This window comes from Atractosteus spatula, chromosome 11 (assembly GCF_055471065.1).
Source record: "Atractosteus spatula isolate fAtrSpa1 chromosome 11, fAtrSpa1.hap1, whole genome shotgun sequence".
Lineage (NCBI taxonomy): Eukaryota > Metazoa > Chordata > Actinopteri > Semionotiformes > Lepisosteidae > Atractosteus > Atractosteus spatula.
The window spans coordinates 10,734,997-10,753,935 of NC_142716.1; the positions used below are offsets into that span (position 1 = coordinate 10,734,997).

The 18,939-nt window shown below is 35.0% G+C and overlaps 1 protein-coding gene across 1 annotated transcript in view; it reads left to right on the forward strand.

The window, feature by feature from the left end:
- Nucleotides 1-18,939, forward strand: part of ntng1a (netrin g1a) — a 114,406-nt gene that overhangs the window by 4,528 nt on the left and 90,939 nt on the right. Inside the window, exon 2 of the mRNA XM_088927688.1 lies at nucleotides 5,637-6,284. Coding sequence (XP_088783814.1) covers nucleotides 6,039-6,284 — 246 coding nt within the window. The 5' untranslated portion in view covers nucleotides 5,637-6,038. The remainder of the gene's footprint in view (nucleotides 1-5,636; nucleotides 6,285-18,939) is intronic.

Below are 18,939 nucleotides of genomic sequence, written 5' to 3' on the forward strand. Positions count from 1 at the left end.
AATGATAATGGTATTCTTGTTATAATGTTATTGCGCATATATTTTACTTTTTGGATGCATGTGAGTCAGATAGAATTTATGTGAGATGTGTGGTTGAAGTCCCACAGCTGTTGTTCTCTAAACTCGCATTTTACCAGCTTTATGCTGCAATAACATGGTGAAAGATGGTTAATCTGACCATATCCCATTTACCCACCACTCTAGCCCATTGCCTGTGCTCTGTGCACCACTGGCCCTGCAAATGTTCGTTGGCAGGTGTGAAGAGCGTTTTGTGCACTGCAGCCCAGACTCTGGTGCAGGACTGGAATATGGGATGTTTATGTGGTGCTCTTTTGTTTGTGTTAAAAGTGCGGAGTAGTAAAATTGTTGCAACTCTACCGTTGCCACCAGTGCGATGATCAAATCCAGTGAAATATTGGGTTTGGGTAACATGTTTTATTTCTTCTCAATCGGGAAAGCAATTTTAATATTAATACGACAAAATACAAATAGGGAGCTCATAACGTAGGCTTTTGTTTACTCTCTGTCCCTCTACCACTCTATCTCCAGCCGGCTTTCACAAGTTGCCCATTTTTTCTTATCAAATCTAGAACTTTACACTTCAAACACAAAAGACCATCACATAGATATCACAAATTCCAGTCTTCCGAAGTATCTTTGAGAGTATCCAGCTCTGTGGAGCTCCCAGCAGACAGTGTTATTTATGAAACTGGCTGCACACTCCAGTTGAAATGTGCAGTCAACCGATCTGCAGTTTCTCAACTGTTTTGCCTTGCACTTGGAATTAATGTGCACGGATCACGATCCAGGAGTACACGCTTTCACCCAGTGTTGCCCTTTGCAGATTATGTCTATTCCATGCCGACATCACCTGAGACACTGTTGCGCATGAAACATCAGCAAGTCAAGCTGTCTTGCTCACTGAAGCTCCCAACCAATGTGACCCAACAGTCATGCTTCCTTCAAAGTCACTGAGGTCTCCTCTTGCAGTCATGCTTGCTATAATTATAGTCAGCTAAGAAATGATTTTAAGAAATTATTTGCTTAATTAACACATGAACCACAGCTGTGGGGAGGCCTTTACTTTCAATATACATGGTGTTCCTCATTTATCCAGGTTTTTCAATATTTTTTTGTTCACTATATTTGCAGTAAAGAGAAGATTAATGCAATCACTACCAGTAACCATCTCCTGTCTATAAGTCATTTATTAAAATGTTATGATTGAAGATATAAATAGTATTACGTTTATTACAAAACTTTAACCCCAATGCTATGGTCAGGAGTATGGCTCATTACATGGTTAATATCAGGGTTTTGCTAATAATGCCCAGTTAATCTACAGTTAAGATTGAATATCATCACATTAATTTAACTCTGTTAATAAGTTTTCAATATATTTAATTTTACAGTGTATAAAAATGTTTTGCATTCCTTAAGCTGGAGTATTACCAATATATTTTTGATCAGATGTCAGGTTAGTTGTCCACCATTTGCCATGCAGTTGGATCAGTAAAATTGTAATTATTTTCTAAAATACAAATGTAACCTTTTCTTTACACAGGTGCTTACGGTACACATACATGATTTTGGTTCTCAAAAAATCTAAATGTAAAGCAGATGTAAAATTCAGCCACCATGACTCAGACATGCTATTATTCATAACCTAATTCACTTGAAATTACGAATCACAGTGTGTGCTGGGCAGTAGAAAATAATTAAATTATTTTCATTAACTCGTTTCCTTGTAAAAATGGTCAGCTTGAAATGCTAGGGGTTCCTTTGTGTTTCTAGAATCTTTATTCAACTCTTAGAAATTGAATGAAGAGTCTGCGAATATATAGTTTTCTTTAACAGAGCGTAAGTCTTACTTATCATGCAAAGCACGACACTTTCTTTTCACTGTGACAGTGAAAAGCGCAGAATAATGAGAGAAAAGGCTGGTATCTAAATTGTAAAAGTGATAATGACCTCTGCATGTGATCTTTAATATGCGTTGCCCCTTATCTATCCCTGTATCAGTGTTAGCTCATTATACATATCTTTTTCTAGCTAACCGGGCCTTCCCATATTAGTTCTTGGCAAGCTCTGACATTTTTAATATATTAATATTATGTCTATAAAGTAATGGGAGGCTATTAATCACAACTAGTTCTACGCCTGAAATTTTTGTTATAATTGGCTCCTTCTTACCTGGAATGTCTCTTACATTGACCTTTCAACGATTAACACATCAGGAGCCCCTCCCCTCACTCCCCTTTCGATAGCAGGTTCCCCCTGTTCATTGCAGTGAGTTAAATCAAGGGTTTCATCCATAATTTTGGATAATGGAGACTTAGATGGGCCGTCGTCATTTTAATGGAATGGAATGATATTTTTAGATTGACAAAGTATCCTGTTCTATTCTTGAAACACTGTAGTCTCCGGACCTTCTTAAAACAGGAGAAATGTGTAGTTTATGTTATTAGTAGCATTATTAATAGAACTCTAAACTAAATGAAATTACATGAAAATCTGTTTTGAACCCTTTAAACAATGCAAGATTTACATAAAAATATATTTGTTAAAATATTTAAAAACAACAATAAAGCTGTCATTGATTTTAGTGTCAAAGCATGAGAGGATGAAAGTCTCATCATTTCAGAATACCTATCTATTTTCCAGTTTTAGAGGACTCCTTTTAACCTTTATGTAATGAACAATTCTTCACATGAATTCAGACTAAAATCATGATCAGTAGGATACATAATGCTAGCTCTGAGAATATTAAAATGATTAGCAGTTTAATGTTTGTATCAAAATTAAAACAAGAGCACAGACTCCCACACATTCACCTACGGACAATTTTCCCAAAAGCCAATTAACCTACCAGAAAGGCCATGAACTGGGAGGACACCAGAGCACTTGGAGCAAACCCGCACAAACACAGGGAGAACATACAAACTCCATGCAGATACTGTAATTCCACAAATCTGGCATTGAACCCAGGGCTCCAGTGTGGCGAGGCAGCTATTCTAACCACTGCACCACAATGCTGTCCATAAGGATGCATAAATATATTAAATACCTGTAGTTGTTTTCAGTAAAATAGCAATGGAGTTAAAGACCTATTATGCTTTATCAATTACATAAACAAATTTCTTTGTCTATGAATTAAAATAAAGCAAACAAAGACGATGATGAAAACTGTTATTATTCTACATTATCCAATGTGTGCAGCTGTTGCACTTTTCATTTTTACTCTAATAAAATTTCACATGACTCAGCTTCATGTTTTCAGTTCATTATGAAGGTGAACTGTAAACCTTGGCCTGAAAAGACTTTCGACAGATGGATTTTGATAAACAGTAACTACAAAACAGTAGTTGCTCTACAACTTTGTGGAAGCTGCTGCTTTCACCAGATGTCCAGAAGTGCTTGCTTATTTTCTACTTGGTAAAGCATTGCCAAATCAATGCAGAGCACTTGTCTGGTTGCCCAGGTAGCCGTCATAAGTAGTTTGCCAATTGCTTAAGGAAGCCAAGGGTTTCTCACAGAAATTAAGCGAACTGTTCAATCTTTAAAATGGAGCATTTTACTTTCTCCATTTTCATAAATTAGCCTGTTTCCCTAAAGCATATGTGCGATGCCTTTAAACCCCAGACCAACTGGTAACTGAGTAACAATAGACAATAGGAAAAAACACAATCCAGTGGCTCAAAACCTAACCTACACAATGAGGGATAGACTCCTGTTTTTGCCTGGTTAACCACCTTGATGACACCACACCCAGAAGTGAACAGCCTCTGAGAGTACTGAAAACCTGGAATCATTAAATTGCAGACAACAGCTGGCATGGTGTGTAGTGAGGAGTTGTTTGTGTCTAATTGCTCTTTCATTCTAGTCCATGCTGTGGAGATAATGGGGCACATTCCTAAACCATTTAGCACCATTCAAAATTTATACCTCTTGTTTTTCTTTATGAGAAAACAACACACTGATGCTGTGGAGTGTCATATTTTTAGAAATACAAATTTAACACTCATAGATCAGGGGTTTCAAGCCTGATTCCTTGAGGGCCTAGATTTATCTGATTTTTGCACCAACATCAGTAAGTTACAATAATGTAATTATTTTCTTAGTTATACTGTATAATGGGTTCTTCCTAAGTAGGATTTAATTCTTTTACAGTTTATTATTCAAAATATGGGCTTCATTAAAAGTACAGTTACCTCGAAAACACCATAGAGCCTGGTTAGAAATGAGACAATAATGCAGTTAATTAAATAATTTCACCAAATATCGGTATTTAAGTTGGGGTGGAAGAAAAACCAGAAGACACTAGGCCCAGGAATTGGATTTGAACACGTGAACTCAGCTCTTGAAAGCTGAAGCATTTTATTTTTAGTAATTTTTACAAAATTAGAAAGACATTTTTTTCCAAGTAGTTTCATAAACTTGGCAGAAATTACTTTGAATGTTCCTTAATACTTAATAGACCAGGATGTGATTTGCAGACGTCAGTTCTCTTGGCCTTGTGTCTAGCAAGTGCGTGTGTAGTTTTCATTTCTCTTGAAAGAAGCTGTAAGTGTAAACAGTGGACAATACATCAGCTAAATGCTAACAAGTGACTGACCAGCTATACCACCCCAATCTCTACTGGGGATTCTGTAAACACCATACTATAGCTATCTGGAAGCTAAGGCATCATTTGGCCTTGACTGTAGTTTTAGCTATAAAGCATATAACTTGAATGAATAATGTGAGTCTCGTGATGTGATTTTTGTTGGTTCATACTGTATATCTACAAACTACAATTATATAAAATAGATATACTTTATAATCTAGGCCTTTCTATGTGCAGTAGGTATACTCACATCCAAACAAATCTGCATTTTGTCTTTATTGTATAGTTAAAAGATGGGCTGAGCTCAAGGTCATCAACACTGTTAAAGGACAATAGTTGTATGCTGATCATAGCATATTCTTCCTACACTTTAATATAATGGCAAACTGTGAGGTAAGTACACCCAAAATGAGGTTACAGCACAAATAATGAAACAGCACTGCTATTTTCTTTTTTGTGAGTTTAGATTTACTGCATTGCTGGTGTACGCAACAAACAGGCAGGACAACAATGTTGTTGTTATTTAAGCAGGAATGGAAGTTAATAAGTTAATGTTGTTTTAATTCATGTATAACTTCTTTGTCAAAATACATGATAATTTAGATATTATAATTACATTTAATATTTTAACTTCTTAAAAAAGGGGTAACATGAAAGATTAATTTAATTATCCAGTTATACAGATTTTCTTTTATCTATATCAGTATTTCGTATGTTAAAAACTAATCATTGACAATGTGTAAAGTCTTAATTATCTAGAAACTATTCTGTAGACTTGAGTATTTTGTATTTAAACATATAATCTTTAAGGACTTGTCATAATGCTTCTTTGAAATCTGTAACTTTTGGCAATAACATAATTTGGTGACTTGTTATTTAATTTCAACTCGGTAACACCAGGCATCTTTATTATATACTTTATCACTGGAAAAGAAACACTATTTCTATTCTATCTGTGCTATTACCCACAAAATGTCGATTTTACATTAACTGCAAGATGTTAATTCTCACTTTTCATTGTTTCCTACAGGCTCTTGATGCAAGACGAAAATGATGATTGATGGAAAACAGACCTGAGACAGCAGTCGCTCATCACTTTGCCTGAGACACTGATTTATCAGCACGTCAGGCAGTCTATCACAAGCCCCGAACACACCTCATCCCTTTAAGCTATCAGTACAAAAGTTGAAGAGACTTGACTCCTATGAACTGCCTGCTGATAAACTGGATTTCACAACAGAACTGGGAAACAGACATAACACAGTAAGACTAAAACTAGCAGCCTAAAGCAATTATCAAAAAGCTGGCATGCTGGCACAGATCCAAACCTCTCAATTTAATAGAAGTTGGATTAAATTGTAAGATTGTCTGCTTGTCTTTGGATAACATATTAAAAAAAAAACGTTAGAGAAAACATCAAAAGGACCTAGAGATGCATTTGTCCATTTTGTTGACACTGCATGCCCTTTGGGTAACTGTTTGTCATGCTGTGCAACACTATCCCTCAACATGGGGACATTATGATGTATGCAAATCACAGATCTATACTGATGAAGGCTTAACCTGGGATTACATGGCCTGTCAACCAGAAGCAACCGACATGACAAAATATTTAAAAGTAAAGCTTGACCCACCTAACATAACTTGTGGAGACCCACCGGAGACATACTGCGCATTGGTAAGTTGGAACCACTCTGTTTCCACATTGTTCTTGAATGTCCTGATAAAATTTAAAGTGAGTATGGGGGTTCCCTGATTTAGTATTTGCCAATTGTTTCAGTATCTTTGTCACTTAAAATCATTCACATTTTGTACAATGTTATTGTATATACATTCTGAAAAACAGTGTCTGAAATGTTTGTTATTCTTACCAAACATGTCTTTTTTCACAAGCCTCTCCAAATCAGTTTTACCAGAGCTCAAGTTTAATAAGTCATAACAGGATCCACCTTGTTAACCTCTTAAACATCTCCATGATTGTTAATCAATAGTCTTCTTGAGATTAATCTCTTAAGTACTTGATTATTGAAGTTTTTGACAGTAATGCTAATATTTTTCTCATCGTAAAAGCAAATGAAGATGCAAGCTATTAAAATCAACTTATCAGGCTTAAAATAAAGGTACTAACATATAATTAGTCAATAATATAGTGTAACACCTTTATTCATGCATATTAAGCTTAGAACTATCTTTACACCAAGATACATGGTGAAACACCTTATTAACAACATAAAACTATAAAAATGTCAGACTCAGAAGATTTATTTCTTGACACAAGAAATGTATGTTGTTGCTTCCATTTAAACAGATTGAAAATACAAGCTGATATGTTTGTACACCCTAACATATGAGCCAAAATTTTTTTTAATGATTTTCATATCTTTTGACTTTTGACTCAAAAATAGGTACAAAAGAATAAGTGGAGTGTGGATGCCACTTATTAAAATATAATAAACTGCTGACATGAATTTGTATTAGGCTTTTTGCATACTTATTAAAAGGAAGCTTTTTTAAAATTCACTTGTCTGGGAATGATAGGACTCACAGGTCCCAAGAATTTTTACCTTCCTTGACTTTAATATTAGAAATGTCTTACCAAATAATGTGTATATGCATTCCTGAGCTGAAAGGTCCTACTCTGGTTTGTGTAAAGGACTGATTTTTTTTAACCTCGAACAGAAAAGACTACATTTTATTCAAAATACCTAAGGTTATTGACAAAGTTGACCTATTGGAGACCTCGGGAACCAACAGTAAAACATGCATTAGAAGACACAAGTGGACATTTCAGGGTGTGGAATGAATTTAGAAATGAGACAAGGAGATACTGTAATTTTTCACACAAATGACTGTGAGAGTCTGGAACAAGCTATCCAGTCATGTTGTCGGAACTGACAACCTTGTATTTCTTCAGATGCAGCTAGTTTGGATCCTCAGATCACTAACCTGCTAGCAAAAGAGGTACAGTAAATTGATTGAAAACCCTCTTTTCATGTGTAACTTGTCTTATACTGTATTTGTAAGTTTAGAGCTTGTGAATCTTGATTGCTTGCAAGTATTAAAAGGCAAGTTTGCTATATCTACATAAAGTGATTGTTAGAGTCACTCTAGAAAATTTCTTAATTTGGTCTTCTTAAGATGGTCTTCTTGACAGACTTTAAATCAGAGCTGTATCTTAAGGTTTAGCAATGTGGAGGCATGACAGATAAATGACTTTAGTTTACATGTACACCTCTGTGAAAAATCCTACCGATTAAATCTGCTTTTAGGTTTCTAGGGCTTTGTGGATAAACTATAAAGGTTCCAAGAAAGTACTTACTCAAAGTATAAAAATAGATAGCACAGAAACTAGGAAGGACATATAGAGAGTGACAGAGGACCTAATAACTTCAGTGCTTAGCTTTGAAAGTGAATTATTGAATATGTTTGTAGCTAATGTGTTTTATTCATAGAATACATTATTCAAACGTGCATCTCGAAAGCACTTTTTAAAAAATGCTGACTGTTGGTGATAGAATCTCAAGGTAAGAAAAAGATCTAATCTGGTCTTTCTGGGGGTTAACTGCCAGTTAGAAGAAATAAACGTCTTCTAAATCAGTTTCACCTAAAACACCACAGTTTTAACTGGGGAAAATGAAGCATTATACTCAACGCAGGCAAACGTTTCTGATAAATTAGGGATTTTTTTCTTACTGGTACTTGAAAACAAATATGCAAGAATGCTGGTTCAGTCATTTCTTCAATATCTGGAATATGAAAAGAAACCTGTAGCCTACTTATATATTATTGGTTTGTTTTCTGTTAAAGAAGAAGAATTTATTTAAGCACAACAGTATTTACTATTACATAAACTAACAAGTAAATGACTTATCATTAACCATCTCATATCCAACATCAGCAGCAATTTCTGGCCGTTGTAACCCCATGTTTTTGAATCATCATCTTACATAAGGCTCCAACTAAAACCCTGTTAATATAATTTGCATTTTTGTGGTAACTAATATGTTAAAATATTTTATGCATAGAAAAACCTTCCTGATTCAAGAATTAATGTACTTTCCATTTAAAATGTCTTGCTGAAGTATTTACTTTTTTAGGATTCTCTTGTTATCAGTTGAAAATATTTACCTCTGCATGTGGTCAAATAGAACAGTTCATTTCCACTGTATTAGATATTAATACTTAAAGTAAATGGATTAATGTTGTCATGTGTGTGACTGAGAATAATATTCATAAAGCTCCATCTCCCATAGTTAAAAGTTCTTTTTTAATAAATTATTTTATTCTGTTGTGCTATTGTTGGCTTTTTGAAATCCTGTACATTTAACAAATTGTGTTGTTCCCAGCAAGAACAGTTTCCTTGTTTTCTTATGTGTCTTATTTGCTTTGCCTTATAAAGAAATAATTAGCAATCCAAAATATTAAATAAGCCCAACATGTACAGGGAAACAACACAGATGATATATAATGATATATGTATTTATATTATATTCATGGTACGGTGGGCAGGTTAAGTTATTAAATTTACTCTTGATCTTGATAGGTTTTGTTTTAAATCCTGTTTTTTATTGGTAATCTTAAAGTTTACCCGATCTGCTTTGGAATATTGTAGTATTGAGGTAGTTTTTGTTTCAATCCTTTTTTCAGGGTCTGCAGCATACTGTAAATGCAGTTCAGTGCCTGAAACTCATTCCAGCTAGCAAAATGATGAAAATCAGCACATCTTTTTTTTGTGTGTGTATTTTTAATACAATTACTGAGACGTAAGGGAATTCCAACAAGACAGGCGAGGGAATAGCAACATAAATAGTTGAGGTGCTTCAATTCTGCAAACCTTGCTATGCCACTGTGCTCTGCAGGAGCCCTGGTTGCTTTTGTAAAATTATCTGCAATTATCTCCAGACTGCAGCTAATTTTCAGGGTAGGTTAAACAGAGGCTTTGAAAAGAAGCTCCCAGACGGAAGAAGTCATGTGCATTTGTACAATTTATGGCAGAGAAGTGCTGATGACTAGAGAAATCTGAGCCCTTGAGTGCTGCTATGGATTTCATAGCCAATCAAAACTAAATTAGGAAACAAAGAGATTATTAAAAGACCTTTGTGCATGCAGTACTGGCATAATATTATGAGATGGATATTAAAGATATTCCTTACAGGCCCAGTGTATCATTCATGTCCTTAATTATACATAGGTGCAGGTAAAATAAACAATTTTGCAGTCCTATCCTATACGTACTGTACATTAGTTTAAAAAACTATAATATTTTAGCTGTTAAGGAGAAGTTAAAAAGTTTGCAGTTTTACATATTGATTGTTATTGATTATTGATTGTTATTGTTGCTGTTGATTTCAGGGAACTAGACATTATAATTTCCTGAAAGTCTATGGAGTAAAGAGCGTATTTGTGCTTTACAGTTTTTATTGTATGACAATGTCTAAGCATTTTGTTTTCACAAAGAAATCATATTACAGACCCACAGTTGGACTTGGACCAAGAGTTTATTCATCCATCCTTCAGATCATGTCTTGTGGTAAAGAACTATCAGATGTCTAAAATGGTTCCATTTCAAAATTTATTTTTAAGTGAAATGGCATGGGCCTGCTGTCAGCAAGAGTACATCTTGTTTAGCAATGAAAATATGCATTTAAATTGAAGAGAATTATTACAGATATAATGTTCTTTCAAAGACAAATTGTGATATTTCTTTTCAATCAAATATACTGTGTACTTCAAGCTGTATTCGTTGGTGGCAGTTGCAGAACTGCAGAATATGCGAAAACTACAAGGCGGCAGTTAAGAACTGCTGAGTATTCTAACAGTCGAGACAGGATGTCTGCATCTAGTTCTGTTAAGTTGTGCAATGAAATATATTATTGTATAGAAATAAATACCTTAACAAATTGGAGGATTATCGAATTTACATTTTATCATTTGGTTCATGACCTAAGACAAGAAATAAATGAATGATGAGTTTCTTATTATTTTAACAAAACTGAGACAGAGGATAATACTCTTTGTGAGTCGTAATGAGAGAGAGTAAAGAAGGCTTTCTAGTAAAATAACAGTTCCATTTTTTTCATTTGCTAAAAAAAACATTTTGAAATAGGTCACTAGCCTGTCTAAAATGGCTTTTTTAGAACAGAGCAGAGGTGGAGTCATGGAGGTCGTATGAGTGCTAGCAGCTAGCTAGGGCCCTAAAGATACATCTGGAGCAACAGTCACTCAGCCATCTGCCAATGCTATGTTGATGAAACCCATTAACAAGGTGATAGAAAATTGCAACGTTTTCATTTTAATGAAATGTCCTTGCTCTCCCATGCATAACAGCACACCTTGCTGTCTGGAGTGACACGGGACTGCAAGCCTTTTTCACAGAACAGCAGTTCCTATTTCTAATTCTCAGTGTCAACTAACCAGTGTTTCATTTTAACAGAAATGTGAGAGACAACTGCCATTCCAGCAGACTTGTTCTGGATAATACTGCACTCGTTTACTTTATGAACTAATTACATATGAAGGTTCTGATTTTGAGAAGTGAAATCATTATATCTAATTTTAAGAATGGTGGTGACAGATATTCTATCTGAATCTTAAAAATGAATGAAAAAGCATCTCTAATACTTTTGCGAAATGTGTCCTATTGACATGTTAGTATATTGTTTTCTCTTTTTGTTATAAAATGGCTTTATGTGGCATTTCCTCATTACTGTTGTGCACGTTCACCTGAATATTTTTTTAGTAGATTGTTTATGCAGGCTACTTTCAGGCTAGACACTATTCTGTTTAATATAAGAAAATTGTTTATACCCAGTGTTCAAGTGCCATGGTGACCTTGTGTAAGATTTTCCTAGTGTGTTTGAAAAAGTGTTTTTGTCCTTAGTGAAATACAAGAAGAATGATAGAGATGACAGATTCAAATACTGGAAATTTCCATTATCTTTTCACACTTCTGTTTTCTTCAGGATGGAACAGTACATATGTGGATAAAATATATAGAGGATAAAGTCTATATATATAGTATACATTGAGGGCAGCACGGTGTCTCAGTGCTTAGCATTGCTGCCTTTCAGCACTGAGGCCCTGGGATGTTATCTGTGTGGAGTTAGTATGTTCTTTTCATGTTCGTGTGGGTTTCCTCCTGGTGTTTCAGTTCCCTCCCACATTCCAAAGAGATACAGGAAGGTTAATTCAATTCTGGGAAATATTGGGCCTGGTGTGAGTGTGTGTTTGTGTCTGCGTGTGCCCTGCAATGGACTGGCATCGCATCCAGAGTGTATCTTGCCTTGCTCCATTGCTTGCTGGGATAGGCTCCAGCTCCCCCGCGACCCTATATTGGATAAAGTGGTTAGAAAATGGACGGATGTATACATCGAGAGGCATTAAAAACCCCACAAATGCTATTGGTTCCAGTACTCATTTCTTGCATTTTTAATGCCTCTTAGTATACATTATGTAGAAATCTGAACTTGTATCATAAAACTTTGACCTTTTTCAGACTTTCGTGTACATAATATTTATCAATAATCACTGGCATTATTTATTTCAAGTCCTGAAATGTGCCATTAAACATATTGTATATTGGAAGTCCTAGTACATAATTTATGTTTCCTACAAACCACACTAGTAGGTCAACTTACTTAACATGGATTTTGTTTCAGAGGACTTTAAAGGCCCTCAAATAATGGTAGCTTCTCAGTGTTTCTGAGCTATAGATGTGAAACAAAGTAAAAAATGATAAAGTGCAGTTGCAATGATTTGCACAAGCCCTTTCTGGCTTTCATCGAAGGATAATATTGTTATTGAATTGTATATGTGACCCATTTGTCTGTACTGACCCTTTGGTGGCATCTTCTCCGGGCCAGGGGAGGGGTATAAGAGTGATTTATATCCCACCGCAGGCCTATTCATATGCAGTATGATGATGGCGCTCTTAGGTATGCCTGATACACAGAGCTGCATGCTTAACTAGTGACACTAAAACAAAGTGTCACTGTCATCACTAGGTAAATTAGAAAATTCCAAAGTGATAACAGCATGAAGTAATCGTACCACAGCTTCAATAGAGCAACACATTTCATTTTGTTGAAATGTAATAGATGGGACTTTTAAAAGAATAAATCGTTCAAACAAATGTCTTGCCCCCATTAATCAAATTGAAAAATAAACAGTAAACAAGTAAAGAAATCACTAAACTGCTATGTGCAATAGTATTTAGATATTAAGTCCCTTAAAATTATAGGCAAATTGTCCCAATGAAAGAAATTTAGAGAGAGATTTAGGGATAGAGGAGAAGACTGGTTAGGGAACATGGTGGTGCAGTGGTTAGCATTGCTGGCTCACAGAGCAGGGGCCCTGGGTTTAATTCCTGGGGTGCTATCTGCATGGAGTTTGGATATTCTCCTTGATTTCATGTGGGTTCCCTGCGGGTGCTCCAGTTTCCTGTTATAGTCCAAAGACGTGTAGGTAGGTTAATTGGTTTCTAGGAAAACTAGGCCCGGTGTAATTGTGTGCGTGTTTACCTTGAAATAAACTGGCATCCCATCCAGGTGTATCCTTTCTTGAGCCCATTGTTTGCCAGGATAGGCAAATAAAGAGGTTAGAGAATGAATGGAGGGAGAATGGCCGTGCAGGCTGTGTCCTAGCTGAAGAGTGACTCATGCACACGTAAATTGAAAGTTACTCACACAAGCTAAATTATGAGCACAGTTTTCCTCAGGGAGCAAAAACAGGAAACAACACAAAAGGTAAATCACTGGAGTACATAGAAAAAACATTGAGAAAAAAGCTTTTAAAAAATAGAAGATTTGCCAAGTCCCAACCACAAACAGCTGAAATAATAGAATATGTAAAATAATTACAGTGATAGTTATATACAGTCAGATCTAGGGCTGAGAACCTACAGTACATCCCAAGATCCCTAGGGCGGTGCGGTGGCTCTGTGTCTAAGGGTCTACGCCTGGGGCAGTAAGATTACCGGTTCATATCCTGCGGCAGGCAGAGGAATCCTACTCTGTTGGGTCTCTGAGCAAGGCCCTTAACCCCAATTGCTCCAGGGGCCCATGGGTTTTCTGTTTTGTGTCCTCTAATTCCCCAGTGCACTAAAACTTCAATCAATTAACAAACTTTTCTACATGTCAAATCTCCTTTCTCTCACCCCGGCCTTTGTCTCTCTCCTACATGCTATTTCCAACCTGCCTGTCCATTGCCTCACGACCCATCACCTCATACGTATCTTTCCAGCGCAGATTCTGGAATTATAGTGCCTCGCAGGCAGTGTCCAAGGCTGAGCTTTAGGCTGTCAGTGCTTTGAACACTTACCAGTGTGTTGAGGCTAAGCTAAACGGAGCTTAGCTGAAACATTCAGGTTACACACACAATATGAAGGTAATAGTTAATAATTATCATATAACTTTTACTTTGAAACATAAAACTAATAATTGTTTGTAGTTAGCAGCAAATAGACATCTTGGAGAAAAGAGAAAAAAGCACTAATGAATGCAGTGAAAATAATTTTGAATATATTCTTAAGTTACAATAAGGAAATGCAGCAAATATGCTGTAAATATTTGTATCTACAATTGCTTTCAAATGTATTCCTTGTTTGCTTTAAGCAAATTAGGTTTAGTTTGTAGAGAAGAGCATGACAATTTTGACTTGCAGCTCAGTTTTGTTAATGAACATCATATAACTGCTGTCAAGAGGAACAAAAAAAGTGTTTTACATTCTAAGATGTGGGTTTCTGAAGCAGGATGTACTTCAACTAGTTAAGGCAAATTGCACTTTCATCAATTCATAGTTCCAGAACAGTGCTTGCTTTATAAACATTAATTCTGCACCTGAATATACCATAAAGAAGAGGATGTACCTAACACTATTTCATAATATTTAGACATTTTGATTTGCTAATAAATAGTTTCTACTATATTTTTTTCTATTGAATTATTGTCATGTACTTTTTATAATATAACTTTATGTAATGTAGCATGATACAACTGCATACATACAGTTTGAAATTACATAAAAGAAATATTCATCCTTGTATTGCAGTTTCTATTTCAGTTTGTTTTTTGCTACAATATACATAATTTGTGCTATATTTTGCTACATGTTCTTCAAAAATATTTAATTAAGCAAAAGTCTCTAAGGTGGCATTTAAAAAATTCTGAATAAACCTAATGTTCTACTTCAGATAACAGTGCATTTGTTTTTCAAACTTCATTACATATTGGAAATTCTTCATTAGAACATCTTCAGGGCATGGCTCCTAAGAATAGATGTAATGTTACATATTAGCGTTTTAAAATAGGACATTGAGGCACATCATTCTTAATTGTTGTTACTGCCTTTAGGCACTCTCCCTCCTACTTTAGTACACAGTCTTAGATACAGTCAATGCTTTAAATAGCCAGTCTGGCAGTTTCTCAACAGATTCAAATCGAAAATAGTATTATATGAGTAGCATATAAATATGAACCATAAGGCAGTGGATTTGCACTGGCATATTAATATGTTTCTAATAAATAGCACTGAACTTATTCTGTCATTGTTCATGACTTTTTGAAAGATAATTGAGCAAAGGATATTTTTATGTTAAGGATAAGCATATGAAGAACAGGACTGCCAAATAAGATCTCTGTCTGTTCGATCTCAGACACATGAACTACTCATTGGTGAGGTTTTTGCATGGTTGAGGATAAATGACTGCATGCGGTTGCTGGATGTCAAAACAAACCCATTTACTAAATGAGAAAAGCTGCTGGGTCATCCTACCAAGAGAAGGCAGGATCTAACTGATAAACAAATTGATTGCTTAAATGAAAACTAAACTTGCCACCACTCCTGAATGAATGAAATTCCAGACTTTGGGCACTTACTGTTCATAACCTGACACTGTTGTCCAGGTGTTCAAAAATATATACTAGCCATCAAATATACATTTGCCTCTTGACTAACATCTGTCAAATTGGCAAAAGGTATTGGGTCTGTCTTATTTCAGTTAAATATGTGCCAAATCCCTGTGTTTTGAAGTAACAATATACATGTATACATTTAGAAGTTAAGGTGTTTCTAAGGATGTTTTCCAAATGCTGGACTGAAGACCTGTCCTCCAAGGCTTCAGAATAAAAAAAAGCCTTCCTGATGCTGTCAGCTTTCAGACAGCCCTGGATTACAGTGATTGACAGTTCAAAAATACAATGATCTGTTGTGTCTGGCCTATGCAGTGCTGGGGAAATTTTAAATCAATAACAATGCTATCAGAACTGGAAATCAAATGCAAAATAATTCCCCTGACTTCCTGTGCATAAAGACATTTGCTCCTTTGATGAATTGCTAATGTGTTTTTGGAAAGAAACTATCAACAGAATGGTCAAGAGTGAGCAGTAAACTGCACAAGATGGGAAAATGGTGTCTTATACCGTATTATATCAAAGAAGCTGTTGTGGAACATTAAAGGTTTTAAAAGAACAAATATTCAAGTAATGCATTTCTGATGCATTCTGCTGTTTCTTTTTGTGTTGGTCAATAATCATGTGTGATTATTGTTTATGGTATTAGTATATTGTAGTCTAAAAACCAGAAAGCATTTTCATAATTATTGTTTATTTTATTCTTGTTATATATTTTTATTTTTTGGGGTCAGTATTTTCCAAGACAGTTCAGTGTATAGTGCCGTAAACTGCATGCCACTGGGATAGTTCAAGTGAAGCTGGATACTTGTAGAAGCCGACTGCAAGCCTGCCAGGTGGTCCATAGCTTTGCTGACACTGTAATGAGCTTGCCTGCAGTGCCAGCAATCAGGATTCATTGCACTACAATCTTTAATTAACAGGCAAACAGAAGCTTTCTTTAATAAAGACTCAAAGCAAAGCAGCAAATATAAGTATGTGATTATATAGCAACCAAAACCAAATACATGCATTGTAAATATAAACTTCATGCTTCCCTAATTCCAATTGATCACTGTCACTTTTAGTGTGGTGTTGTATACACAGTACACACTATAAATACTGTGCATGTTGACTTCACTTTTGTACTGTACCCTTCTTTACTTATGATTGTCATTAGATTGTATAGATTTTATGTAAGATGCTTTAAGCTACTGTTTGCTATTTTGTGGGCTTGCCTCAAGAATCATTATTAAATAGCATTTAAAACAAGAGCTACTAAGAGAATTTATCATTTGAATATTAATTTGCAGTTGCTTCTTTATGTCTTAAAGACATTTTCACCAAGACCAATTTGGAAAGGCCCAAGAGCTTTGCTTTAATTAGCAAGTCTCACTGATTGTTTGCAGCAAGAGGATTGAGGATTCTTACAAACCTGCTAAGGTGTAGTTAAAGAATTACTGCACAGTGATTAGGTTGTTTAACAATTCATAAAAAAATCGGTTTTCTATAAATTGAGGTTGTTTGAGGATTTAATGCCAGACTGGATATACTGTATTGTATGCAGGATTTTGTCTTGAAAGCTCAGTAGCATGACTAGCATGTAAAGTAATAGAAACCTTCTTACTGTATTGTTTAGTCCTAAGGTAGTAAACTCTACAGTTTATAATTAAATATGGCATTTTTTTCTGTTTAACTGAAGTACTGATTGTTTTTTAGCATAAAATCTATATGGGTTGAGTAGAAATATTGCAAATATATTTGTGTTTGTTTTTTTGTTTCCTCTGTTGCCTTGACCTACTTTCTGACATTTTATTGATTGACCTGAAAGAATCATGTTTGAATGGAAATAAATTACCCCCCCCCAACACCAACACAAGAGTAAGAAACCTAAGATTATAGTTGTGGTGGGTTGTGTGTATAGTATATAGCTGTTGGAGGGTATTCTTTCTTTGTTTTGTCTGCTTGCAATAACCTACTGCTTTAATTTCTAATGGATCTGAACTGATCTTTTTTTCCCTTTGCTATATGTGCCCAATATTATTGTGTATGCTTTTATTGATTCTTAGTTCCTGTGTCTGCTTAGCTTGTGTGACATACTGTACCACATTGATATTCCACCAAAGAAAGCTCCTGTAAAAAAATCTTTGACAGCATTTAGTTTGAAGTAATACTGTATGTTTAAACTGTGGTCCTCAAAAATCACAATTGCTGTTGTTTTTCACAGTGTTTTCAGGTACTTAATTTAATAAAGTATTTTTTTTATAATGTGGATTTACTAACAATTTGTCACTGTAGTCCCTAGTAAACATCCTCTCATATACAGTACAAGAGAAGAATTGTTTTTTTTTCTTCATGCAGAAAAGCCCAGCAATTTAACTTGGCAATTCCTAGTGGCAAAGAGGCAAATAGACTAGTAGCAGTGCCAAATAATTCATGTATCCTATTTGCTACCCATTACTGTAGTCTAATTTAGTTTTTGTTAAGAGTCTACATTCAAGCAAAATAGCCAATTAAACCATTTACACATCTCATAGTCAGGGATCTAGGTACTGTAATTAGCCAAACCTATGTTATCTGTAGTGTTAGCCTGCAAAGAATGTTATTATAGAAAGAATTGTATCTAATAGGGAGCAGCAGTTTAGGCTATGAGTCTCAATCTAAACATTGAATATGTCTTGAATATGTTGAAGTATTTTTTTTTCTATTCATTAAAAAAATATGTTATAATCATAGTGATGGTAAGAGCAAGGTGTTTCTTCATTGTCACAGATGATCCTTCATGTCTCCTGCCGGTAGTTAGAAACACATTTTGTATCAGAGATTTCTACGACTGCTTAGTAAGTTAATGGGATCTACTCAGTTTTGTATTGAATGGTTGTTAATCCCAGGACCTCTATTGGGTTGACACTGGAGAACAAATTTATGGTGAAGGCAATTATGACAGAAAATATGCATAGGGAACCTAAAAAAAGATTCCAGTGAGAATCTAAGAAAGACTTAGTGATTCCAATTTTAATTTAATTAAGGGTCACTTCCTAGTCATTTTATACCTTTTGCATTGCCTGTGTTGTTAAAATATCCCTACGTATTATTTATTAACTACGATGTGTTCAAATGAATTTAAAATTAAGCAATGCAACTGGCTCAGCAATGATGCAGCAGTCTATAATATAATGTATACAAACATTCAGAAGTTTTTACTTCTTTAGAAATCAAATCATTGTCTCACATACTGTACCTTTACAAAATTTAACATATTGTCTGTTATTGTATTATAGTTCTAATAATTGTTTCCTTGGTCCTTGGGAAAGTTTTTTTTTTGCAGTTTTTAGAATATTTAACCTGAAATATAAACGCAGTAAGGGTCTTCAGAGTATCTCTTTATGTTCAATATACAGAATTTTTGGGATTGGAGGGTGTCTTGGATCATGTACTTATACAGCC